Source organism: Labrus bergylta, chromosome 11 (assembly GCF_963930695.1).
Source record: "Labrus bergylta chromosome 11, fLabBer1.1, whole genome shotgun sequence".
NCBI classification, from domain to species: domain Eukaryota; kingdom Metazoa; phylum Chordata; class Actinopteri; order Labriformes; family Labridae; genus Labrus; species Labrus bergylta.
Genome location: NC_089205.1, coordinates 19249964 through 19274152, shown reverse-complemented (window position 1 = coordinate 19274152; position 24189 = coordinate 19249964). Strand labels below are relative to the sequence as shown.

Below are 24189 nucleotides of genomic sequence, written 5' to 3'. Positions count from 1 at the left end.
ATATATTTAAAAAATGAAAGAAAAAAAGAAGAAAGGAAGGGGCTCTACAAGGCACTGGCAAAAATGTTCTTTCATTTTCTTTTGCTTTTCTCACTCAACAGAGCTTGTTAGCTTGTTTAACAAAGTGGAGATAGCGGTGCATAAATATTATTCATATCCGTGGTTGAAAGGTGATGCTTTGACTTGTTAACAAAGGAGAAAAATGTTATTCAGCTCACCGTGAGCCATTTATTGACGAGCCATTGAGTGTTGGGTTTTGATTCAATAGGTCATCAATACAAAGCTCCACACTTCCATTTATCCACCCTCAGTACAAAATCACTAGATGTCATACAGTGTGAGAAAATGTGGTCAGGGTTGAAATTAAACCACGAGAGAAGCAGATCCACTATCTGATAAGACAAACGTGCTAGTCTAATGCTACTGAACTGATTTGTTTTATCTTTATAAAAAAATTTACTCCTGACTTTTTGTGTAAATTGTAAAAGCTTTTGATTGATTTGTATGAGATGTGACACATGTACCTTAATTATGTGTCACTGTTTTTTTTGTTTTTTTTTATGAAAAAAAAAAATGGACAGACTTGTTTAACTTTAGTAACGTTTCCCTTACAAATGAAATTTCTCTGCAAGGTCAAATGCCTCAGTCACATTATATGTGTGCCAACATTCAATGAATTTGACAACTTCTGAATTTGAAAAAAGTAAAATAAAAATATGAAAAACAGGATTCCTGAAGGAATTTCTAAGGAACTTGACGATTAATAAGGACAAAAAAGTATGTTTGTTTCACTTTGTGTCGAAGCACAAGGACTTACGTCGAACGTCTTTGAAGTAGATGGTCTGTCTGTTGGGGTTGAGTAGCTGGATGACCGAGTCGTCGTTGTCCTTCACTCTACAGCTGATGGTGGCCATTTCTCCCTCGATCACAGATATATTGTCCGTAGCCAGGTTCTGACCTTCGACTTAAAAAAGAATAATGCAATTAGGAAAATTTTAATGTCAGATGGGAGACAAGCATTCCTACCAGTGTTAGAATTTAGCACCCACCAAATGCAGGTGTTTTTGTGCAGCGTTGGGTGAATATGCTGAATCTACTGGCCAAAGTGGCGGGTAAACAAAAGTAATGTAACAGGGTGATATGTGACAGAAAACAACGTTAATAGAATCCTAGTCTTCTGCTTGTTCCACGCTGACTTTATTACCAGAGCCAGGTGGTCCTGCACTCTCAGTTACCAAAGACCACCGCCCCCTCCTCCTGTCAGTGTTTACAATGATAGGCTATCTGCTAAAATGGCTTGGCTGGGTGTCACTTGAGCCAAGCGCAGCACACATTTGCATATCCATTACAACAGGTCTACTTGCTGAAGATGTGTTTAAAAGGATGCCTCCATTGTCTTAAGTCTAAGGTGATTAAAAGATGCAGGCTGTTTGAATCCACCAGCCAAAGTGGCAGGGAGGCAAATACGTTAATTCCCATGCCTGATTCATACCTGGATTTTACCAGCATTTCCAAAATTTAGATTTTTTTTTTTTTTACAACAGGGACTGCATGTGAACACATACACATTATATATGTTTGCAGCCATAACTAATCCCTTTAATATAAGAGCCATGTGCAATGTTTGTCACTATTGATCTCCCCCAGATCAGAGTGGGCCCTGTGAGTCAGTGCCAGATGGGCTGTAAGCTCTGCTGCCCACGAAGCTAGGGAGAGAGGAGAAAAAGAGACAAAGAAAGAGTGTAAGAAAGTGGCAAGTAGTAGATGCAAGAAGGGAGGAGGAGGAGGAGGAGGAGGAGAAAAGGAAGAGAGGGAGAGCCCAACAGAGAGAGGGAGAGAGAACAGAGACGGGCTGGATGCTGTTTATGGTGGAGCTTTATCAGAGCCCTCCATCTGAGGATCCATGTGACCATCGTGCGCTCCGTGTGCTCAGCTGTTCTCTTCTGTGTCTCGAGGAATAAAAGCGCTGTAAGCATCTGAGTCACTCTCTGTACACATGCAGCCATTGTTGCCACAGACAGGCCCCAGTCCTTGTCGTTGTAACTTACACCGCACATCAAAAAGCCTGGCTTTGTTGCCCCCCTCTCTCACACACACACACACACACACACACACACACACACCTCTTCTTCGTCTGCTAAGAGGGAGACGAAGGGAATCAAAAGTCACCTTGTGCTATATTTATCTGTCAGGAACCAAAAAGCATAAGGAGAAGGAGAATAACGTTTTAATGCCTCAGATTCACTCCAGCGGAGGAACAACACTCTCAGCCACCGCCCTGAGAAAACATCAAAAGCACATTTGCATGCCCGAGTTGTCTGACACCTCCATTGCATTCTGACATTTACAAAGTGGAGGAGAAAAAAACACCTGCATTTTCAGATAGTGATAATGGGAATAGACAGCCAAACTAACATGATTCAAAATGAACTCTGTGAATGCAGCAGGCAATGAGAAATTAACCTCCTGTGGAGAAAAGCCCCTCAGACCTGTCTGATGCAATGAGCTACCCGTTTCATTCCACTCTGCTGCCAGGGCTCCATCAGGACAAAGCGAAGGTAACCGTTTGAAACAGGCTCAAATTAATCAAGCCCATCACGAGTTTACAGCTAATCCAAGATGGGTTATTTTGAAAATTAAATATATTGATATAATTTGATTTAAGGACACAGGTATGCGTACAATTTGATAATACAGTGATGGTTCATGATGATTCAGTTTTTACTTGGCAATACCTTCAACAGCCACTAGGGGCATACTCAAAAAGTGACTTGAGGGAGAAGCTAAATTCATGCAAAGGGATCCCAAACGTGTCTGTTCTTTTTCCATATTAGCAGTGTTGTAATGGAGCAGTGAAAGTAAAATGTGTGTAAAGGTATGTAATCTAAAATCCCCCTTTCTTTGTATTCATATTGAATGTGTGTTGCCACAGTAAAGAGCAAAGCACAAACACATAGTGAATGGATGGTGGTGGAGTTCACATTTTGACTCAGCTATTACCAGAACAGAAACTGTTGCTGGGCCATTCTGCAAAACAAAAGATACGTTGATTGCCTGTGTTGTTTGTATCTAGTTATTTATTTGTCTGTGCATGGCATTTACTGTATAATATGCATAAGGGGACGATTGTAGCCAAAACAGCACTTGTTAAATGTGTCCAACTTGCTGTCTGTGAAATATAAGGGCACAGCCAGCAGCTAACACACTCTCGTCTAAAAAAGAAGTAGCCTGTTTAGTCTATCCCTGTTACATAGTTCCCTTTGTTCTCCTCAGAATTTGTTTAAATTCAACAACTTAGATAAAAAATTTCAATTTTCTTCAAGAGGCACTGAATTGAAATGTATTTCCTTCATCTTGTTTCCAGACTTTATGTTAGCAAAGCTGCTGGGTTTATCCAAACTGTCCAATTATTCAAGCCAGTCGGGTTCCCCAGGTTTCCTCTTTGAGCCTCGGTCTCCCTCAAGTCTTTGCCAGTTGTCTTGTGGTCATGCCAAGCTCTCAAGACACTAATTCCAGTTCTGTTTCTGTGACCTGTGACCGACTCTATGCCCTGTTTTCTGGACGACAAGCCCATGCCTGTGCCTCTGCCTCACTGCCTGACCTTTTGGGATTTTTGACCTCACTGTATTTGCTTCTGCCCTCGTTTCTTCACACTTGCTATCAAAAGCGCTATAAAGAGACTTCTGTGTTGTCTGCATTTGAATCTTTTACACTGTGCATGACAATAGGAGTCAGACTTGCTAAATGCTGATCAGATGCCCCTAACTTTTAATTTGCTTTATTAAGAGCACAAAACTAACTTAAGCGGAATAAACATTGCCATTCGACATGAATCATAGGGTGCAGAATTGCCAAAAATGGAGGTCATTCAAGGATCGATCTAATATCGTTAGTATATTGTTTTTAACAGGCTTTACAGGGAGGGATGTGGAATGACAGACAGCACTTAGTTACTAATGCACAGATAGCCTTCAGCCCTATTTGATGGGAGTAAAGTAGTATAACCAAGGGAACTTCTTGAAGTTAAAATTGCTCCTGACAATTCCCATATCTGTTTTGTGGAGTATTTCTGCACAGGACAAATCTGTTTTGCTCCAAACAAATTGAAAATATCCCCTCGGCTTCATTTCTTCTTCCTTACTTAATAAAATACCTTGCCCATGAACATAGCCATGATAACCTTAAAGATATTCTGCACAATTTCTGCCAACACCTTTCTTACCTTACCATCTCAGAGATTGCACTCTGCTGATGATTTTAGGCTTGCTCTTTGTGGGAATTGGTAACTGTGTTGTGAAGCTAGATAGATTTGCAAATTCAAAACTTTTATTCATGATTGCAAAACAAGGGAAGAGGCGTACAACACGAAAAACCTTGTGAATAAAAAAATAGTACCACAATGCAGATTTAATGGGCAGCCATTATCACATGATCTCTGCAGGTTGTTGAAACATGAAAACTAAGTTTTGGTGGAATTTTTAATTTGCAAATTGAAGGCTGGTCAATGATGGCGTCTGCAATCATTACAAATTCTTGCAAGCCCAGAATAAAGAGGGATTTATATTGGCTTTGATTATAAATGTTTCCCCATCAACAACAAGACCTAGCTCTGTTTAGGAAAATTCAGAATATGAGGATGAGTCAATAATTCGGATGAAAAAAGTAAAAATAATTAAGAGGAACAGATCAAATGATCCACATGTGGCGATTTGAAATGTGTACGTTTGTGATAATATGAAGTGTTCTGCAGCTCTTCTGTGTGTGTTCTAAGTACCGCAGAAGATGAGGCAACAGCAATTTGAAGTGTTTTTGATGTCTTTTTTATTTCATCGCTGTAAAAGTAATATATTTGGCAGTCAAAACAGCAACACAGAGCATCCTCAAAGCAAGGTTATTCTGTTCCCAATCTGTTGGACTGAGAGAAAAGGGAGTGCAATAGATAAATTCTCCATAAGGTTTAGCAGCCCCAAGCAAGGTTGGTCCCTCTCCAATATCCCAGCCTAGGCTCATCTCCAATTCAAAACACACATAAATAACATCGCTGTGATTAGCAATCCCATCAAAATGAAAACAGGCCACTTTGTGGAACATGGAGGGTTTTTGCAATTGGAGTAAACATTTTCAATTGCCTCTGCATCCTGGTCATGATTGGGTGCAAATGAGGAGAGGCAGTCATTAATTCTTCAGGGTGGTGGGTTGGGGGATGGAGAGAGGAGTGGGCAGAGGCATGGCACAGATGACTGGCTGATAAATTCACACTCATTCCAGCAGCTGTCTGGAAGAGCAAAGTGCCTGTATCTGTACACATGGCTACCCTCCTGTTCCTGCATCACAACATACTGAATGAAACAGTCAGGAGGAAATACAGACCTACAAAAAGTCTGAGGGGACTTACAATCTGGCATCGAGTGTCTGGCGCCAACGCTCAGCTCATCAGTCGCACTCAAAATGCTAAACAGCACGAACGGCCGACCAATTTTTGACAAAAGTTGACGAAATCGAGAAATATTAGCAGAGTGGCTCCTCCAGCAGAAGTTCGGGGATGGGCACCTTTGAATCAAGTCGGCTCCAGCTTTGAACTTTCCGCTCTTGTTTTTACATCAAAAGACATGAAAGAGTTGGCAAAAAAAGAAGAAGTAAAAAAACACGACAGCCAGCCCCCCCAATTCCTCTTCCTTGAGTCACGGCTGTCTGCAGCAGTCATGTCCTTTCAAGGAACAACCAAGACTATAGACAGAGTCATTAACAATAAAAAGTTTCTCCCTCTCTGTCTTTCATGCTGCTTTTTTAACTGCTGCGTGTCTTTACCCCGCTCAGTCGTTAAACCCTTATCCACATGATGAAATGCTGTTTTAAGGATGTGCAGGACAGAGAAGGGTTCTATCCGAGGGTATAATTAGTGCACTGCCATTTCTCCCAGACCCTTTGCATGGGAAGGTTTCAAAAATGTCACTAATTTGCCCATCTTTGTTTTTTTTGCCGACCAGCTCTGTTGGAACTGTTTTTAAAAATGATGCAAGCACGACGCTGCAATAAGGCTGTACAACCTGAGAAAACATTTACGCAACTCAACTATTGAAAGGTATGTGTTGTTTGTCAAATGTTAATAAAATTAGCGACAAAATGCAATGTCTCTCTGCCACTTTCTAATGAAGCAGCTTTCAAAGGTTTATTCATTTGTCACTCTTTGCGCTGTCCATATTTATTTACTGTCCATAGTCTGGATCAACCTACTTTGATCCTGGCATCCTAAAGGGAACATTAATAAATATATAAACAGTTACTAGTTTATAACCCACTTATAAGGCATTACATGCAACATGTAAACCAAGACCAAGGACGCTGACAAATCAGCCGTCGACATTCACCGTTTTTCTGATGTGCTCACATTTTTCCGGTGCAGAAGAAAATAACTCGAGCAACGAAGTGAAACAATTTCAGAGAATTAAAAGTGTTGAAAGTGTTACAAATCCTGGAGGGGCAGAAAGTCAAGATGATGAGCATGTGTTGATCTTTCATTAAAAGGTGGTACCAGCACTTGTCAATTAGTGGTGGGAAATATGACCTGAGTTTGTTTCCTGCAGGGGTTGTTAAGCTGCTGTATAAAACACTAGATTTCCTGATATTCATAATAAAAGCATTTCAACCTCTTAAAAAATGGAGAGTTTCAATGTGAAATATTTTTTCCAGAAATAGAATGTTATACTCTTTCAAGCTTTAAAGGAGCTACAATTAGCAAAGGTTTTCAACAACGCTGTCGTCAGTTTAAGTCTTTACAGCCACTTCTTTGACCACGTGTCACGGCCCGCTTCTTTTATCATCTTGGACTTAATATACGCAAGACAGTAGTTTAAACACACCTATAAGCAGGTAGACCTATTGTAATGGAGATTCAAATCCACTCCAGCCCCAGACAGACTGACAGAGATCCAGCACACCCACTTAGTGTGGCAGTTATTTGTTGAAACTTAGAGAGGGGAGAATACACCTGATTGCTGTGCTACAATTCTCTATAATTGTAAACTTTGACATCAGCACCGACAGGAGGAGGTGCTACCCTGTGGTCAGTGAGTGTGTAAGACCACTGGCTCTTCTCTGAACATCAGAGTGAAACAGACAGAAGACCAGGGGACTTGACACGAGTGTTGTCTGTCACAAATTACAATGTAACGCTACTTTCCTTTACCCCCCACTGTAGCTGATAGGTTGCGCAATCGGTGTGTGCACTTCAATCAAACACCTGTGTTTAACTATGAGCTACTAACAGTGTTTGCTCTAAAGTAAAGTGTCTGGAAGGAAAGAACTTTAAGGGTGGATGCTAAATGTGGCATCATGTTATTTGTGTTTGCATAATTTACATTCTCCTGCGATGTGCATGCAATTCTCAGCAGGCATGCATTTCTTGGCGCGACATGATAACAGTTTACTGCCCACCCTTACTTGTGATGTGTTACATATATACACAGGTACACTTCCAATCAAAAGTTTGGACACACAACAGTAACAGCATTATCAATAATACAGCATACTATATTATTATAATATAGCTATTGTAAGCTGTAATTAGGGCACACACCTAATAATAGAAGTGTTTTTCTATAATTTTACTATTATTCACATTTTAGAATAATAGTAGATATTAAAACATCAAAAATAAATCATTTAATTTCTTCTTTTTGGAAAGAAATGCATACATACATAGACAGCAACTTCACGATTTCTATTAATATAATAAACACATGTCAAACATTTAAGTATAAGCCTTTAGATCAAAATGTATTTAAGATAATAACATGCATTTCAATTAGGTGTGTTCAAACGTTTGACTGGTACGGTATATATATATATATATATATATATATGTGTGTGTGTGTGTGTATGTACCACACTGTGTTAGACAGTAAAGAACAGAGACGTAAGTGTTAGTAAACCTCTTCGAGTGTGATGCTGGTTTGCAGGAAGGCATCAAAGAAAGGAGGAGACAGTCACACACTCAGCTCTCAACAATGACAGGTCCAAATGTTGTGTGAGTATAGTGTGTTCAGGTTTCTCAGGCTTACTTTTTACATCTATATTAGGTGAATCTTTAGCTGGCTGCACCACTGTAAGGATGGAACACCAGCTTGCACTTTGATCACGAACCCAATAGTTCAACAACTTCTGTATGGACATTTCTTTACATCATATTGTAAAGTACTTTAGTGTGTTAACAAATGTACAAATCCAATAACTGTTCAATCTGTCTTAACCTTCATTGTGTCACAATCAATAAATAGCATGCTAACATCTGAGGGGTTGAACAAATAAACAAGAGAATTGCCAAACATTGGCAAAGTTCTTATCTCATTCTTAGCATGTTATCACACTGCTACTAGCATTAAGCTTAAAAAAGGAGCTGCTATCATATTTTAACACACAATCTTTTTGAGCACAAGAAAAAGTGACTTCAAGTTGTGTTCATTTTGGCTTTTTTGTTCAAATTGATAGTGTGCACCTTTTAGTACAAACAAGTTCAGACAAACTAAAGTGACAACCAATTGGCCTGAACAGAAACTGAAATCTGCCATCACATGTGGCAGAATATTGATTTGAGAATTTAAAAAATGAAAAAAAGAGTGGATCTGCATTGACGGGTGCATTGCGCTCTCCTCCTTCCATGTGCAAAAGGAAATACCAACAAAACCAGCCATTCATGTAAATATGAACAGATGAACAGCCTGCTACGGACAGCCAATCAACAAACACACAGAGGCAAGCACTTCCAAATGAACAGCAGGTAGCAAAGAGAAAGAGTACCTGTCACGATTTCAGCAGCTCCTGTAGCAGCGCGGGCAAGGCGGGAGCAAAGGAGAAGAAAAACAGACAGGTTTGTGAGCAGACAGGATACAAGCTGAGATACATTTACATTTGGTAATAACTAAAAAAAAGACAAATATGATCTAAATACAGTTGTTAAATTTAATTAAATCCAAGCTTCATATGCTGTTGATGTAATTTTCCACCAATTAAGAAGAACACAAACAGCATCATAATGAGTCATTTATACAATACAGTCTGTCTATTTTTCTACAGGTGTGTACATAATGGGCCTTTTTTTTTTTTCTCTTGCTCCATTTTTCCCTGACAGAACATTAATATGGAGGAACAGAGGGAGTGTGTGGACTTTGTTTTCTCTCTCCCTCAAGTCCCTGATTGAGATTCTCGCCAGCTTCCCACTCTGGAGCAGCCACAGCCTGGAGACGTTCCCCCAGGATTTGGGGCGGTGTATCCTAGAGAGGAGAGCACCCGTTCGGAACGGTGCCCACCCAAACTGGCATTTCACAGGGCATGGGAGACTGGCGTGTTCCCAAGTCCCCGCAGCAGTGCTCAGGGGCCTGCACCCTTGGGAGAGCTTCCATCATTCATTGTCTGCTATTCATAAACAACCCTCACTCAAACACACACCTCCACACTCCACACTCCACACATCCATATCTACATTTCTATTTTTCACATAGTGTCTTTTACTATATTGACATTTCAGTGACTCTGGAGCTGCTTCACTGTGTACTGTGTGAGCAGATGAGCTCCAGTACAGAGCGCACAGTATGTCGAAGTGACTGCCGGTTTCGCCTGTCATTGCTGACCGTAATAATGGTGTAAGGTATGACACATGTCCTTGTTACAGTCCTTTGTGCATTTTCAATGTGTCAGCAATTCCCTCGGGACAAAAAAAAAAAAAAAAAAGGCTGAGTTACAAATCACAAGCAATGGGAAACAAATTCTTAACACTGCCCAGGAGCCTGAAAAAATAAATCTCAGCGCCTTTAAAACTTCCAAGTGTCAGTCAAAACTTTGTTTTTATTATGCGATAATTTAACATAATGAGGCTTCTGGAGCGATTTGAATTCGGTCGAAAGTGATTTAGAGAAACAAAGACGCTGATGGTCACAAGTGAGCGTTCTGCCTGTTACAAGATAATTTTAGCTAGGAAGTTGATTTAAGTGATGGTTACACCATACAATAGGAATGGCATGCATTCCTAGCTAAAGCAATGTTAGCTTCTTTCATTTTTAAGCTAGGAATTTGTTGGAAGATAATGTTAACCGTTATCTGCGGGTAGCCAGCAGTTTTCAGTCTTTTTGTTTCATTCTGAAAGAGGCAGATGTCCCTGCAGGTTTTCAAATTTCCTTTTGAGTATCTTCTTGATAATCAAGAAGCATTCAAATGATTCTAAGATTCTCTTTATTTATGACTCACACAGTCATGTGTGCTTCTTGCGCTGAGCAATAAATGGGAAAATGGCCGATGTCTGAATATGTTGAATGAGGAACCCTGGATGCGTCCAAATCCAACCGACCCTCAGGAAAGCCCATAATGAGGCTTTTGAGCTGCTTTAATTGCCAGGTAATTATAATGTTGTAGCAACATTATGTAAATGAGTCATTATCATCTTGTATGTGCGGTGTGGTCTGCCCTCATTTTGTGTTACTTTGTCGAGAATGTAACCCAGAAAAATGAATCTCCAGAATGCTGGGGCCATCTCAGTGTTTAATCTTGTCAACAGGGACCTATATCTAAGCAGAGCGACTTGTGATATAGTGTGGTGACACCTTGCCTAACCCTTCAGTATGATCCACTTCCTGCTGGTGGCCTCTGAAACGGCTATATATAGCGTTGTGCTCTGCTTGTGTGTGTGTGTGTGTGTGTGTGTGTGTGTGTGTGTGTGTGTGTGTGTGTGTGTGTGTGTGTGCGGGTGTGCAGTGCTCCCCGTCTCTCCTCTGTACCTGCAGCACATTAGGTAGAAGTTATGAGGTGCCAGCTCCACTGTGATTAGATGTCATGGCTGTCGCTCTGCTTAGACAGCGCTGATAGACAGATTTCGGGGGGGAAATGTGTGTGATGGCATCCGTGCCAGTGCAACCGTTGCACCAATCTGTCAATCACGCTGGATGAGAGCAGGCAGGCCAAGCGTCCTCCAAATAATGTCTGTCCTTGTCTCCTCACCTCCTTTCATCCCCAGCGCGCTGCGTTCAGAGGCAGAAAAGTGGAATGTTTCCTTGCTAACAGTGCGGCCGCATTTCCTTCTGAAAATTGTTGACATTTGAAAGGGCATTTTCTGGCACTGCGTTATATTTTTCTATAAGAAGTGAGGCTCTAAGTGCTGTGGTATTCAGGCATGTGTATTCAAGCCATCACCACCCCAATGAATCCGTAGTAATCAGCACCATTTTTCTAGTCACTGAGGCAAAGTTAGATCTCAGGAGACTGGGTGTCTATGTGTTAAGAGTGGCACAGCCTGTCTTTCTGTCTATCATTGCTGCTCAGTAAAAGCAGTGGGGTAACACTAATGAGGCAACATTTCTTCTCAGTACTGGTGTGATGCCTTTGAATTAATGTTTTTCCTTTCAGGTAAAGCACTCCCTTGCTTATTTATGCTCATGATCTGGAGCGTGTTGCATGTGTGATTGCACTGTATTTGAGGACACACCAGAGCTGGATGCTGGAACTCTGTGTAGTTCCCCATAGAGATTCAGCTCTGTGTGAGTGTGTGTTTGTGTGTGTGTGTGTGTGTGTGTGTGTGTGTGTGTGTGTGTGTGGAGCGTTGATGTCTTGCTGTGTGTAGCCCACTGTGTTTTCATTTAATTAGAGGGATTAGAGGTGGGCTTCAAACTTTTTTTCTTCAAGGAAATGGGATCGAGAAGCGAGCTCCTGCAGAGTGGACCCGATAAACATGGGCGGCTTCTGAGGTCACGACTGTCACAAAGAAAAAAGGATCAGAGAGTTTCACTGTCCTCGCAAAGAGGGAAAAAAACGGAGTCCAACGCCTTACACCAGTCTTTGTTGTGATTTTTGAAAACCACATGAAAGAAATTGTACATTACAGATACATAAAGGCCTTATACTTTGCATAGTTAAACTTCGCAGGACAACACAATGCCCAACTTACTGTCAAGTTTCCAGCAAAGATTTTAAACAACACAGTGGGATAGCTACATCTTCATGTCGGAGAGAACAGAGCACACACCACAGTAGTAATTATTATTTGTTCATAGAGTTGTTATTAAGACAAAATGCCGACTCAGTCACTGACTGCAGCTTCTAACATTTAACTATTTTATTTGTTGCGTCTTTTTCTTTGGAAGCCAAAAAATATTCTAGCTTGAATGGTTATTAGATTAGCAGTTATTTTTAAGGGGATCTGCGCTTTAAAAATGTGACTCACTGTTTTCCAATCTTAAACAGAGCTAACTATTATATGAGGATACATTTAGATTAGATTTTATATGATCAAATACATATTCCCTTGAGCAATAGTGCAAAAATACATAAAGCTTAGTGCAACTTCAATTACCATAAAAATAAGCGACACATTAAACTGGCAACCACAAATACAAATCATAAAGAGAATAAAACTACAATACAAAAACCTTAAAGCAGCAATAGTTTAAATATGTAAGAAACAGTAAAGACTTAAATGCTAAAAAAAAATGAGAGTATGTGAGTATTAATTCGACTAAAGAGATCATTTATGACTTGCTTTCTTATTTCTAAGGCCTTTTTGCCTTTATTGGATAGGACAGCTGAAGTGAGACAGGAAATGTTGGGAGGACAAGAGTGGGGGGTGACATGCAACAGGGCCGAGGTGCAACATGGACTTTAGCCCTAATACATATCTTACTCCATACAAAGTGAATCTCTTTTTGTGAGAATTTCCTTATTTTTCTCAGGATTCATGAGAAAGAAAGGTAAAACTTAATAGAGATATCTTATGAATGTATAGTATTTAATGTAGAAGGTAGTCACAGGTTTCACCTGTCCTGCAATGTCTGTGATGATTTAGAGATCAGATAATCATTCATGGCTTTCTAAAGTGATATATTACTTTGGCATCAGAGTTCATTTTCCTACAGTATAATAGAGCCAGAAGTTACGCACAGAGTGAGCTGTATACCTGTTACCTGTGCTACGGCTTGGACTTTACATTTACAAAGTCATTTTCATCGAGCATTTATAAGGTTTAAAGCTAATGCTAAGAGGAAATACTGTTAAAATGGTATGCAGTTGAACACTCAGGGGGAGGGGAGTATTGTTTAACTTTACCAACTGGTGAAAGAAAAAGTCCTTAAAGTGCTTTTAATGAATTTAAAACAGCTCCTAAAGGCTCATTTCAGAAGACTCCTCATAACGACAAAATAGCAAAATAACATCTGACAAAAAAGTAAGAGCTGTGATTGTTTGTCAAATGGGTGTTTCCAAGGTGAAGAATGAACTTGCTCGCTTAATACCTAAGGCTCATACTTTAAAAAGATGCCTTGTTTTCTCTTACAATGGTAAATTAGTGCATTATTCAGTCGTTTATTTACAGCCTTGACCTGCTTCTTTTATTATCAGCTCTCAAGTACGGCTTAATCCAGCCTGTCAGAGAGATATCAGAGAACGCTCACCTATAAACACTGCAGGGAATACACTGATTAATTCTCCCTACAGCTGACTGAAACATATTAATCAGGTAAGCTTACTGGAGATGCAAAGCGTGTTTTTGCTCGATAAACTGTGTTAAAAAAAGGAGATTTTGCAAATATCCCCACAGAGGTGGTTAATTGCTCACTGTTAATGGGATACGCTTTGTAGACATCCAATCCGTGGCTCGGATGTTTGTGTTGTGCTCACGGAAATCCAGGAGGACACGTGTAGCTGAAGACAGCTTCTACTCTCAGAGATTAAGGGATAATCCTTCAGAAATGCTGTCTGATAAAAAGCAGATATTGAATCTGGTGCTCTGCCTCCTTTTAGTGAAGTGCTGGGGGCATCTAGGATTGAACATAATTCACAAACACTGGGAAAAAAAAGGGGGGGGGGGCTGAAATTACAAGTGCAACATCAGATTTTTTTCTTCAAGAACATAATACAAATGTGAGCAATCTCATTAGTGTACATGGCTCGGTTCTGCCACTCACTACACACATGAAATAGTCTCTGCATCTGACAAAAAAAAAAAAGAGGGGAAAAAAACAGCCACCAGGCGCTATAATGACAGCTCAGGTAGTGTTCGTCTCTCGCTGTTGTGTCAGGGAACAAAAAAAAAGAAAAAGAGCGGTAACATATTTCGACTACTGAAGACGCCAGACTGCTGTTCCAGTCAGCCTCACATGACAGACACGGAGCACAAATACAGCAGCATCATGTCCCTAACTTAAAAATAAAGCTCGACGCTAAAGTGACACATAAATCAAAGGATAATTTGACACGATAAAACCAGGCGGGACGTCTCAAATCAGCATAACACGAGGCAGGAAGAGCATTATAGTAACACACTATTAAGTCACGGTGATTGTGACAAACGCACTAACTTCCCAGGTCTATAAATCATCAGACAACTGCATTTTGCTGGGAGGTACAAAGATTTCCTTTTTCCTACGAGGCACAATCATTCACTCTGTTATGTTAACAAGACTGCCTGACTGAGCATGGACTTAAGTGCAGCAGCGGCAGCAATATGCTCTGAAACCCAAAAGTGTGCAGCAGAGAAGAGCTTAAATCCGAGGTGAAGCTTAACCTCTGGCAGAGTGACTCATCACATCTCATTCAGCTCATCTATTTCGGGGTGATGTTGCATTTTTTTTCCCTCTCTCTCTCTCTGTTTCTCCCTCCTCCGAGGCGGCAGGGGAAGCTTCCTTTCTGTCAGTGTTTTGTAAAAGAAAGTTGCGGCGGGAGAGCTGCGTTTGTTACCACAGGAGAGAAACCGGAGCTGTGATTCAACACGGATCAAAACGCTCGCAGAACAATTGGAATCAAAGCCTGCAAAGAGTCTTTCGAGAGGTTTCTTTTTTTCCTATTCTGTGCACCTATAGTGTGGCTCTTGCCTGGAAAACCCATGAGCAATGTTAACAGAACTATTAGCATGCGTGTGTGTTTGCTGTCAGCCAGCATATCTGCTTACGCACGGTGAATGAGCATACATCTGCACGAGCCTCTCTCTGTGTGTGTGTGTGTGTTTGTGTTTGTGTTTGTGTTTGTGTGTGTGTGTGTGTGTGTGTGTGTGTGTGTGTGTGTGTGTGTGTGAGGGGTAATTAGGACATTAGGAGACGCTTCTGACAGGCTTGTCATCGCCACAGCCGGCCCGGTGGAAAGGAGGTGGTCAGAGGGGTAAGTGGGGGTCCGGCAGGGTCAAGAGACAGCTGCTGCACCACCACTCACTGTCTGGAAGCTCTCAGAGAATATTAAAACCCACCGGGGCCGTCGGCCAAGACGCTCTCTCATTTATGGAACGCACAAAGCTGCTTCACAAGGAGGATAAAAAACTAATTTATTCCACTGCTATAAAAGTGCTATTGTTTTTCATCCTGAAGCATGAGAACATAAACATAAAAAGAGCAAAATAAATGGCGTTGGCATTGAGGTAATTGAGGTTATTTTGTAAATCAGTGGGTTTAAAACGAATGAGTGTTGTTCCTACTTTAGCACGTTTCTTTTTTTCTCCTCCTGATGATAAATTTGTGTGGTCTAACGGCTCCTGTGAATCCGTCTCCAGCTGAGAGAGGCTCTATTATTACAATACGAGACATATTAAATACATCCCCCGAGGCTGATGACCTTGGCTATGACATGCCATTAATTGTATGGATGGATTATCATCCTCACAACAATAACATGCCTCCTTCTCTGCTCCTCTCCTGCTAACACCTGTGCCCATTCTGCGCCTGCCTCCGCTCATATACTCATAATCACATCTATCAGCCCAAAACGTTAACTGCATCCGGGGACGCTAAACACGTCCATTTGTTTGCAGTTGTAATGTCTTTGGTGCGCCTCAATCAGGCACCTGTCAGACACACACCTGCTACCTCGGCGCTAAGAGAAAAGGCAGGAGGGGAGGCCTTTTGTTTCCGCACAGAGTTTATAATCAGCACGTTGTTTCCAATCTTCTTCCACCATTTTTCAATTTCCCATTTCCCTTTTCTCAGTCAAATCACTGCTATCAATCAGGTGCATGTTTGAGAGAGCATAGAGTGTGTGTGTGTGTGTGTGTGTGTGTGTGTGTATGAGACACAGAGAGAGAAAGAAGTGGGGAAGTTCCTTGATGGAACCGTCTCCAGCCCCAGGCCTCATTAGTCAGAGTCTGCAGGAGGAAATGTGTGTGTGTGTGTGTGTGTGTGTGTGTGTGTGTGTGTGTGTGTGTGTGTGTGTGTGTGTGTGTGTGTGTGTGTGTGTGCGTGTGTGCGCGTGTGTGAGCAAGGATGGTTATGTATGTGTGTGTGTGATGAAAATGAATAAGAGTGTGTCTGTCAATATGAGGCCATTTAACATTTCCCATTCCACCCGAATGATGCACCGCAGACATTATGCTCTCGATCTGAGTTCGTCTAAATGGATACTCAACCCAGTTCGTTCTATTATATTTTGCCCTTTCCCCGACTATGCTTACTGATATCATGACAGAAGATGACCTATAATGTCACAAAACAATCTCCGCCATGACAACATCTTCTGCCCATCAGCGTGCCGTGCTGGGAAAACATCTCAGAAATGAATGCGTCTGACTGACATGTCAGTCAGTATGACTCAAACCATTACAGCTGCGTAGGCACAAGGCATATTATGAACATCAAACCATATATCAACATGATTTGGACATAACGACAAGTACCACAGAAATAGCACAGAGTCTGCTGTTAACATTCATGAGGCACAAATTAGGCAACAAATACAAACTGTGAATAAAGGATGAGCAAACACAACAAGTCCAGATTACCGCCAACGTGGCAATATGCTCCATGTTTTACTGAGTGTATTGATTATACAAGAGATCCATTTGAAGTGGCCGCACAAAATGGCAACTATAGTAAATTCACAATGGCAGGGTAATATACGGCTTCACTGCTTTCATTTATTCACAGCTTGACATTTCCTCCCTTCCGCAGAGTGTGCTCTAACTGTGTGCCAATGGCCACATCATTTAGACCGGACCCGCATGAATATTTAACATTAGTGCCTGGCTCATAGCTTGCAGAAAATGAATTATTTTTAGTGGGTCTCGCAGAGGCACCGTGGAAAAAGCCTCACTCTGATGATGAATCGCTGGAGAGTTTATGTTGTATTAAGCAGGCAAAACAAATGGCTATCAATCATGTGAAGCTTTTCATGCTTGCCAGCTACCCATCCCTTCACCACCCCCCCCCCCCTTTTCATGGTTTCTGTTGGTTTTCAGAGGGATCAGCTGCCAGCTTGAGTGAGTAAAAAAGAGGGTCAGCTTTGGGTTCAGTGGTGTTTGTTGACAAGCCATCCATGGAAGAAATAGAGGGACTCAAGATGAGTCACAGTTGGCAACATACCTACTGAAGCTTTAGGTAAATATCTATTCAATAATGAATGCATCGCCAACTCACGCCAACTGAGTTTAAATGTGAAATTATAGAAGGAATTTAAATTCCTCTAGATCATGTACCCCGTTGATTCATCACAATTTGTAAGAATTTGTAAGAAAAAGTAAAGAATTTGACATTTGCTTATTGCTTCATGAACTGGTGTTGGAGCAACTTTTTAGACTTTAATGCAGGCTTTCCCAACCTTGGGGTCCAGACCCCACAAGGGGTTGCATAAAAAGATATATTGTATATTTAAATATATTGAACACAGGCTACTGTGGGCCATATCCATATCCCAAAACAAGAAACTAGCAGAGTCTCTCTCTGTCTGTCATCCATCCCAGTCTTTCTTCCTCTGTTCACAATAATATCCGTGAAAAGTCCTAAAAGTGGTTTACTTGCAACACAGTACACATTAGAAAAAATATTACATGAAAGAGGACAAATTAAATGTAACAAAAAGCTGTATGTTTTTTGGATGTGTGGGGTTGCCAGAGTTTGGTGACGTCAAAGTGGGGTCAAAAGCCCAAAGTGAACAGGCTATGAATTAACACAATTTAATTGATGGAAAACTGTATGTTATCTTTATCTCAAAGAAAGCGAGTCTACAATCATTTAAAAAAGAACGTGTTGGTAAAAGTAGTCAAATATTAGATCAACAAGGATCTTAGATCAGACTGCCACACGTCCACCAGCAGCTGAGCCTGGTCGACACAAAGACTGTTTGAAAAGTGTGACCCCAAAATGTCACAATTTGACTATTGCTGCAACTCACATTTAAATACCAACTCATGTCAGGATATGAAATGAAATGACTGAGTACAGTCTTTAACATGAAAGTCTGCTTTATATCCACAATCTGACACTGATGGTTAAAGTAACTCCAAAGACCATTTCAATCTGTAACATACAACAACATAAATGTTAAGGCCACAGAGAAAATGAAAATGTAAAGTGCTTTAAGTTCAGCCTGGCTCAGACTTTGGTACAACCTGTGATTTCCATTGAAATTATACACTCTATAAAATGTCGACTGAAAGGGGAAGGAATCCCAAATAAACGCCCAGGCAGTGACCAAACCAAGGAGCAAACAAACTATACAGCCTTGTTGAACCAAACTTACATTGTGCACAGAAACATTTTTCTAACCCCCAAAAACCTATTTCTTCTAAATTGTGGTGATGATCCCATGTTCCTGAAGTTTGACAAACAGTGTACAAAATGTTGCACACACTGAAGAGCAGAGGACATAGACTATGTGGGTAACATCTAATATACATAATAACATATATATCTAACACCAAAGTAACCAGCTGATAAAAGGATAAAGGACTTGTTTTTGTTCTTCCTTAACAGCCAACATTTTCTACAGGAATCATTTCTGCTCTTATTAGTATATTTGTCTAGTTGGATCTGGAGGGAGGCTTGAGGATCATTTTCAAGTGAACTGCGGTTTAAAATCATGACCAAGAAAATACTTATTGATTCTTACTGGAGGACTGCCAAGGCCATCCTTAGCTGTGGTGTGATTCTTCATACAAATAGAGATTCTGTACAGTGTACAGAAAAATACTTGCTGCTCCTGCTAAATTAAGAGGTTATGAGATCGAACTTGAGAGTGCATAAAGAAGTAGATCTTATAGATGATTAAATCTGCTCTGCATGCCTTCCTACCTGCTTGGAGTAGTTTTATTTGATTGGCTGTGTAATTACCTCAACATTGGTTAATTGCTGGTTGATATACCTCTCAAAGCAATCACATTGCCCTCTAGTCTGCCAGTCAGTCACTTAAGAATCATGTATAAATTCAGTCAGCTATAATACACACACTCGCACAAGCCAGCTCTGAAGATGGCGCCGTGACACCACACAGTTTACAGATTCTCAAATTACTTGACAGTTTCATTAAGACAGATTACTCTGACCCTGAAGTTTTAATCTTACAGATAAAGTGAAGCTGTTTTTGTTGCCGTCCTCAAGGATGCACTTCATTTCCAACAACATCCAACCTGAGATGAGATTTGGCCGCTCTCAAATACAATCTGAATTGCTCCAATTGATTAAACAGAAACTGGCAGGCTGAACAGAGCGAAGCAGAGTGCAAACCCAGTCCACGCAGCCACTGGCAACTGTGGACACAAGATGGAGGGTAAGATATCTGTGAGTGGCCTGGCACCTGACTCAGAGAGATAGTCCGGCTTGGGGGAGGGAGGGGTCAAATGGAGACAGACTGGGTGGCTATGTCTGTGTTTTCCTTTCAGGTTAATATTTTATAGATGTGCGATACAGTACAGATGACAGTTTGAGAATCAATGTACAGGCAGCAGCGATTTCTTTAGAAGAGGGGGAATGCAGTGTGGCTGGGTGAGGCAGAATCTGAGAAAAGTCTCTGTAACTGTTAATGTAAGGAATCTGAAAATGGACCATATCACACAGCGGGAAATTTCTTCTGATGCTGCATTTAGGATGAGAAGCTTCAGGCTGTTTGACATACTGTATTGTAATCATTGTGTCTATTCCCAGTAACTGAATAGACACAACAGTAAGAATTTGGAGGGAAATCAGTCCATATTGGAAATAATAACATAGTTGACAAAATGTCAGCTGAGGTCACGTGACAGCTTACTTTAGTATTCAGCCACTCACTAGCTAACGTTCACATTTGCTAAATCAAAAATAATTCTTGGTAGTCTTAAAATGTAGAATAAGAAGGTAAAGTTTCCTGACTTAATTGCTGTTAGCTAAAAAGTGTCTGAATGCTTAGAAAGCAGTTGTCATTGTGTGGATAAGTGAACATTTTAGCTTAATAGTGGCTGAAATCAAAGACAAATAGCTAAAATTGGTTACATGATATAGCATAGGCATAAATTCATATTAAAACATAATATGTGCTATAGATAGCTGAACGTTACCTTTGGTCTCCCAGTAGCTAAGGTTTACAATATCATTAAGGTGGAATTTGATGAAATCCTGAATCCTTAAAATAACTAAAACAATACTTTAGGAAAGGCTTAAATTCCCCTAAAGATTATATATGTGCTACAATATGGCAGACTGCCAACGTAAGCTTTATCATGCAGTACATGACACTTAGCTACTCAATATTTTGAAAGTGGCTGCAAGTTAACAAATACCATTTGGTTACATTACAAGCGAGGCATACATTCCTTACAAACCTAATGTTAGCCAAAAAGTGGCTAAGTGCTAATGTGAGCTGTGGTCAATCAGTCGCTAAGGTTTGCATTATTCATGACCTTGGAATTGGCTGAAGCTTAAAAAAAACATTTGGCTACAATATCCCTTAGGAAAGGTGTAGATTGGAACAAACAGTTAGCTGAAAGTGGCTGACTGCTTATGTTAACTGTTATGTAGCAGCAGCTGACAAGTCATTAAAATGTTTGTTTTCTTTGAACTATGACCAGTTGGCTGTCCAGATTATTACTTTTCATTTTCCTTTAAGTTTCTTATTAGTCAAGAGGCGTTGATATAAAATTCCTTTGTCAAATTCCTTACATTTATACTGCTTTGAATCTGGAACACAGGCATTGTGAAAATGGCTGCAGTTTGAATACATGGTAAATAACTAAGTTTATAGTCATGTATCAGTGTTTGAAATGAGTGAGACCTATATCTGCAACCTGAGCCCATGAATAAAGACGACATACAAGCGCCACCATTACAGATTTATATCTGTGAGCCACACATGAAACAAAGGAAACAGCCTCTTTGATCATTACCTGTCATTCTGCCCTCCACAGGGACCCAGTTACCACCACTGATGTGCTGCACTGACAGGCTAGTAACACACATGCAAACTCAAACACATGGAGAAAAAAAAAAGGAGGCACTGCTATGAGTCTGACTGGTGTCGGCATTCAAACCCCTTCCCTGAGGAGGTATAACCATGACGACCAACCGTGTGGGCAAAGCGCAGGTTTATTATTCTATATTTGGATTCTAATTAGCCTCAGTGGCTGTGAGGCTTGCCGGGGTCCACATTCACATTCGTACCATTGGGCAATTTAGTCCCTGCTTTGTGTGATTGCATGTTTGTTGAAAGTGGGAGGAAACAAGCAGAAAGGGGTGTGATCAAAGGGAAAATGTATCTAAAGGAAGTGTGTCAAAGCAAACATGAGTTCCCCGAGTTCATGCGTTTGATTTCAGCTACGATAATGAAGACCTGCTGCTAGCTTAAGTACGAATACAAATAAGCCACACATGAACAGGATCAGGATATGGAGATGGACAGTGATTCTTCCTTTTGTAGAAAATTATATTTTGTGACACCCACGATCATTAGTGTCCAGATGAAAACCTCATATTCGGAAAGTTTGACTTATAAGTGTCAGTTTAGATTAGACCTGTGTGAGTTTCTGCCATTGTTTTTACAACAACTACATCCCTGGTGTTTAATTTGTTAATTTTAACAAATTTTATTTATTTATTTTTAATATTCTCTTGGCTTTTAAACTTTTTGATGTATTTTTTAAATGTTTTCTTCCATTTTTTACGTCTGCTTGTTCCCATGTGAAGCACTATGGGCTGCATGTTTGTAAGAAATGAGTGGTATAAACAAAGTTGAGTTGTGATTTGAAGACCAAACCACACTTTAAGGCACCGTCCCCCACCCAGTAAATACTGCGTCTGTATTGTCTGTGTTGCAATGGTTTATGGGTTAACAGTTGGTGGTCAACATTTTCAGAACAAATCTTTTAGAGGCTGGGTTAGCTCAGGCTTGTTAGGGGAATATCTATACTGTTACGATCCATCTAACAGTTTCTAAATCCTTGTTCGCTCTGCTGTCTTTGTTGCTGTTGTTCTCTGATTTTTCTGTCAATGTTGTTTCCAGCTTCCATAGGTCAAAGTTACCTCTTTAATCTTAATGTGCCCCCACCGGCACCCAGTGTAAACAAATGAACAATGTATTGCAGCAGCAAAATATACACAGATTTATATGCAGAGAGGTGTTCGGCTTTCTATTTGAGGCCACTTCTACTTCGTTGTTGGTGTACCACACACATGACTCAGGGTGGTCACATTTGGTTGAAGCAATTTTCACAGTTTAAGTTATAATGGCTTTCCAACATCTTCCTCAGACACCTCTGTAACTACTTTGGGGAAACAGTGTGGCCACAGCTTGGGCTCCATTAGCATACATTGTACTGTCAATTTAAAGGTAATGTTTGTGCCTTATTCTAATGGGAATGAGTCCATTTGTTGTGAGAGCAGAGTGGGAATATGAGGACAGAAAAAAAAGAACATGCAGGTGTGATGTTGTGCAGAAACATTATACATTTATATACCAGATCTCCGGAGGCTGTCTCACATAATGTCATCTCTGTCACGCTCCAGATCAGAGCGTCAGATCCTGCAGCTCAACATCAAAGACTCCTCACTGATCAGGCAAACCAGAGTCCAACAGGCTGACAAACTCACACGTATTCATATGCCCGTAAGTCTGCAAACATGCTAATATGATCACATCACACACCACCAGCTTATCTCTGCCACACCTCAGATCATGTTGATGTGTATCTGTAGCTGTGTACATTGAATGATTCCACATATATTATGATTAGTGTATACTGTAATAGGTTTTATGCTTCACCCGGCCTAGGGGGTATGTTCACATCCTTCTTTAGGAACATTTTGAATTATCAAAGTGTAAATGTAAAATTATAAGCAAGAGTCAGAGATGCACTTTGCTACAGTGGTTGGTGAATCATTGGAAATCAGCCGTATCAGAAGTAAAACCACTTTCTAAACAGACTCATTTTTGGATCACTTACAAATAATTCCGTAGTGCAAATATTGCTTTCAGCAGATGAAAACTATTTTGTTTGCACGACTTCTGAAAAATACTTTATTTTATTTTATTTGCCTTTTTCTATTTAGGCAGTCAAAAGACCTGAGGCGGGAACTTAACCGTCACATAATCTTCAATTTAAGTTAGTCATATTTTGGTCATTTTGATTTTAATAAAAAAACTCTAGGTCAAAAAGGACGATGGTTGCAGATGGCCTAGTGGTTATGTCACGCCCCATGTATTGAGGCTTAAGTCCATCAAGCGGGCTCCCCAGGATTTAAGTCCAACCTGTGGCTCCTCTCGCGCATGTCATTCCCCACTCTCTCTCTCCCTGATTCCCTGCTCTACCCTCTAAATAAAAAAGCTTTAATTATTCATTGGAATAGTTTTCTTTCAGTACATTTCAGTACTTTGTGCTCCAAAAACAAATAAGTTCTTACAGAAAAAGTATTGAAGTATGACACTGAGCTCTGCAGTGTGTGTTTACATGCAGTATGAACGTCTGGTGCTATCTATTTGTATATCCTATCAGCTATACTGTCCAGAGAAATATCACTTTATACTCAAGTTATACTTTAGATTAAAATATTTCTGCCACTAATAACAACAACAATCCAGCTGCCATAACTCCTAAGCACTTTTACTTGTGATGATAAAAATGTGAATGTAGGCTGCAGCACAGCGGTCCTTGCTGGAGGAGGTGATGAACACAGAGGAGATGATGATCATAAAGGAAATAAAGGGAAAGAGGCGGCTAATCTATGACACAGCACTGCTGACACCTCGTACGATTAGAGACGCCTCTCAGTCTAAATCAGTGCGCTATCTGCATGCTTAGTGCCATTACCTGCTTTGTGGGGTTCTCCCCTCGGGGATGCGTTGCCCACACGATGGTGACTGCCAAGCTACAGCGCAGGAGTACATGCTCGAACACACACACACACACATTCATGGACTTCCACTTTTAAACAGTCACGCTGAGAGGGATAGAGATGAATAGAATATGATGATTAACAAGGAGAATTCAGGGAAATC

The 24189-nt window shown here is 40.6% G+C and overlaps 1 protein-coding gene across 3 annotated transcripts in view; it reads right to left on the bottom strand.

The window, feature by feature from the left end:
• cadm1b (cell adhesion molecule 1b) overlaps positions 1-24189 on the bottom strand; it is a 155502-nt gene that overhangs the window by 40939 nt on the left and 90374 nt on the right. For 2 of the 3 annotated variants that reach the window (XM_065960285.1, XM_020654944.2), the window contains exons 2-3: positions 8797-8817; positions 818-964 (exon numbers count right to left, since the gene is read on the bottom strand). In XM_065960285.1, the coding sequence (XP_065816357.1) occupies positions 818-964; positions 8797-8817 (168 nt within the window). The remainder of the gene's footprint in view (positions 1-817; positions 965-8796; positions 8818-24189) is intronic. The other variant, XM_065960284.1, reaches the window with a different exon arrangement.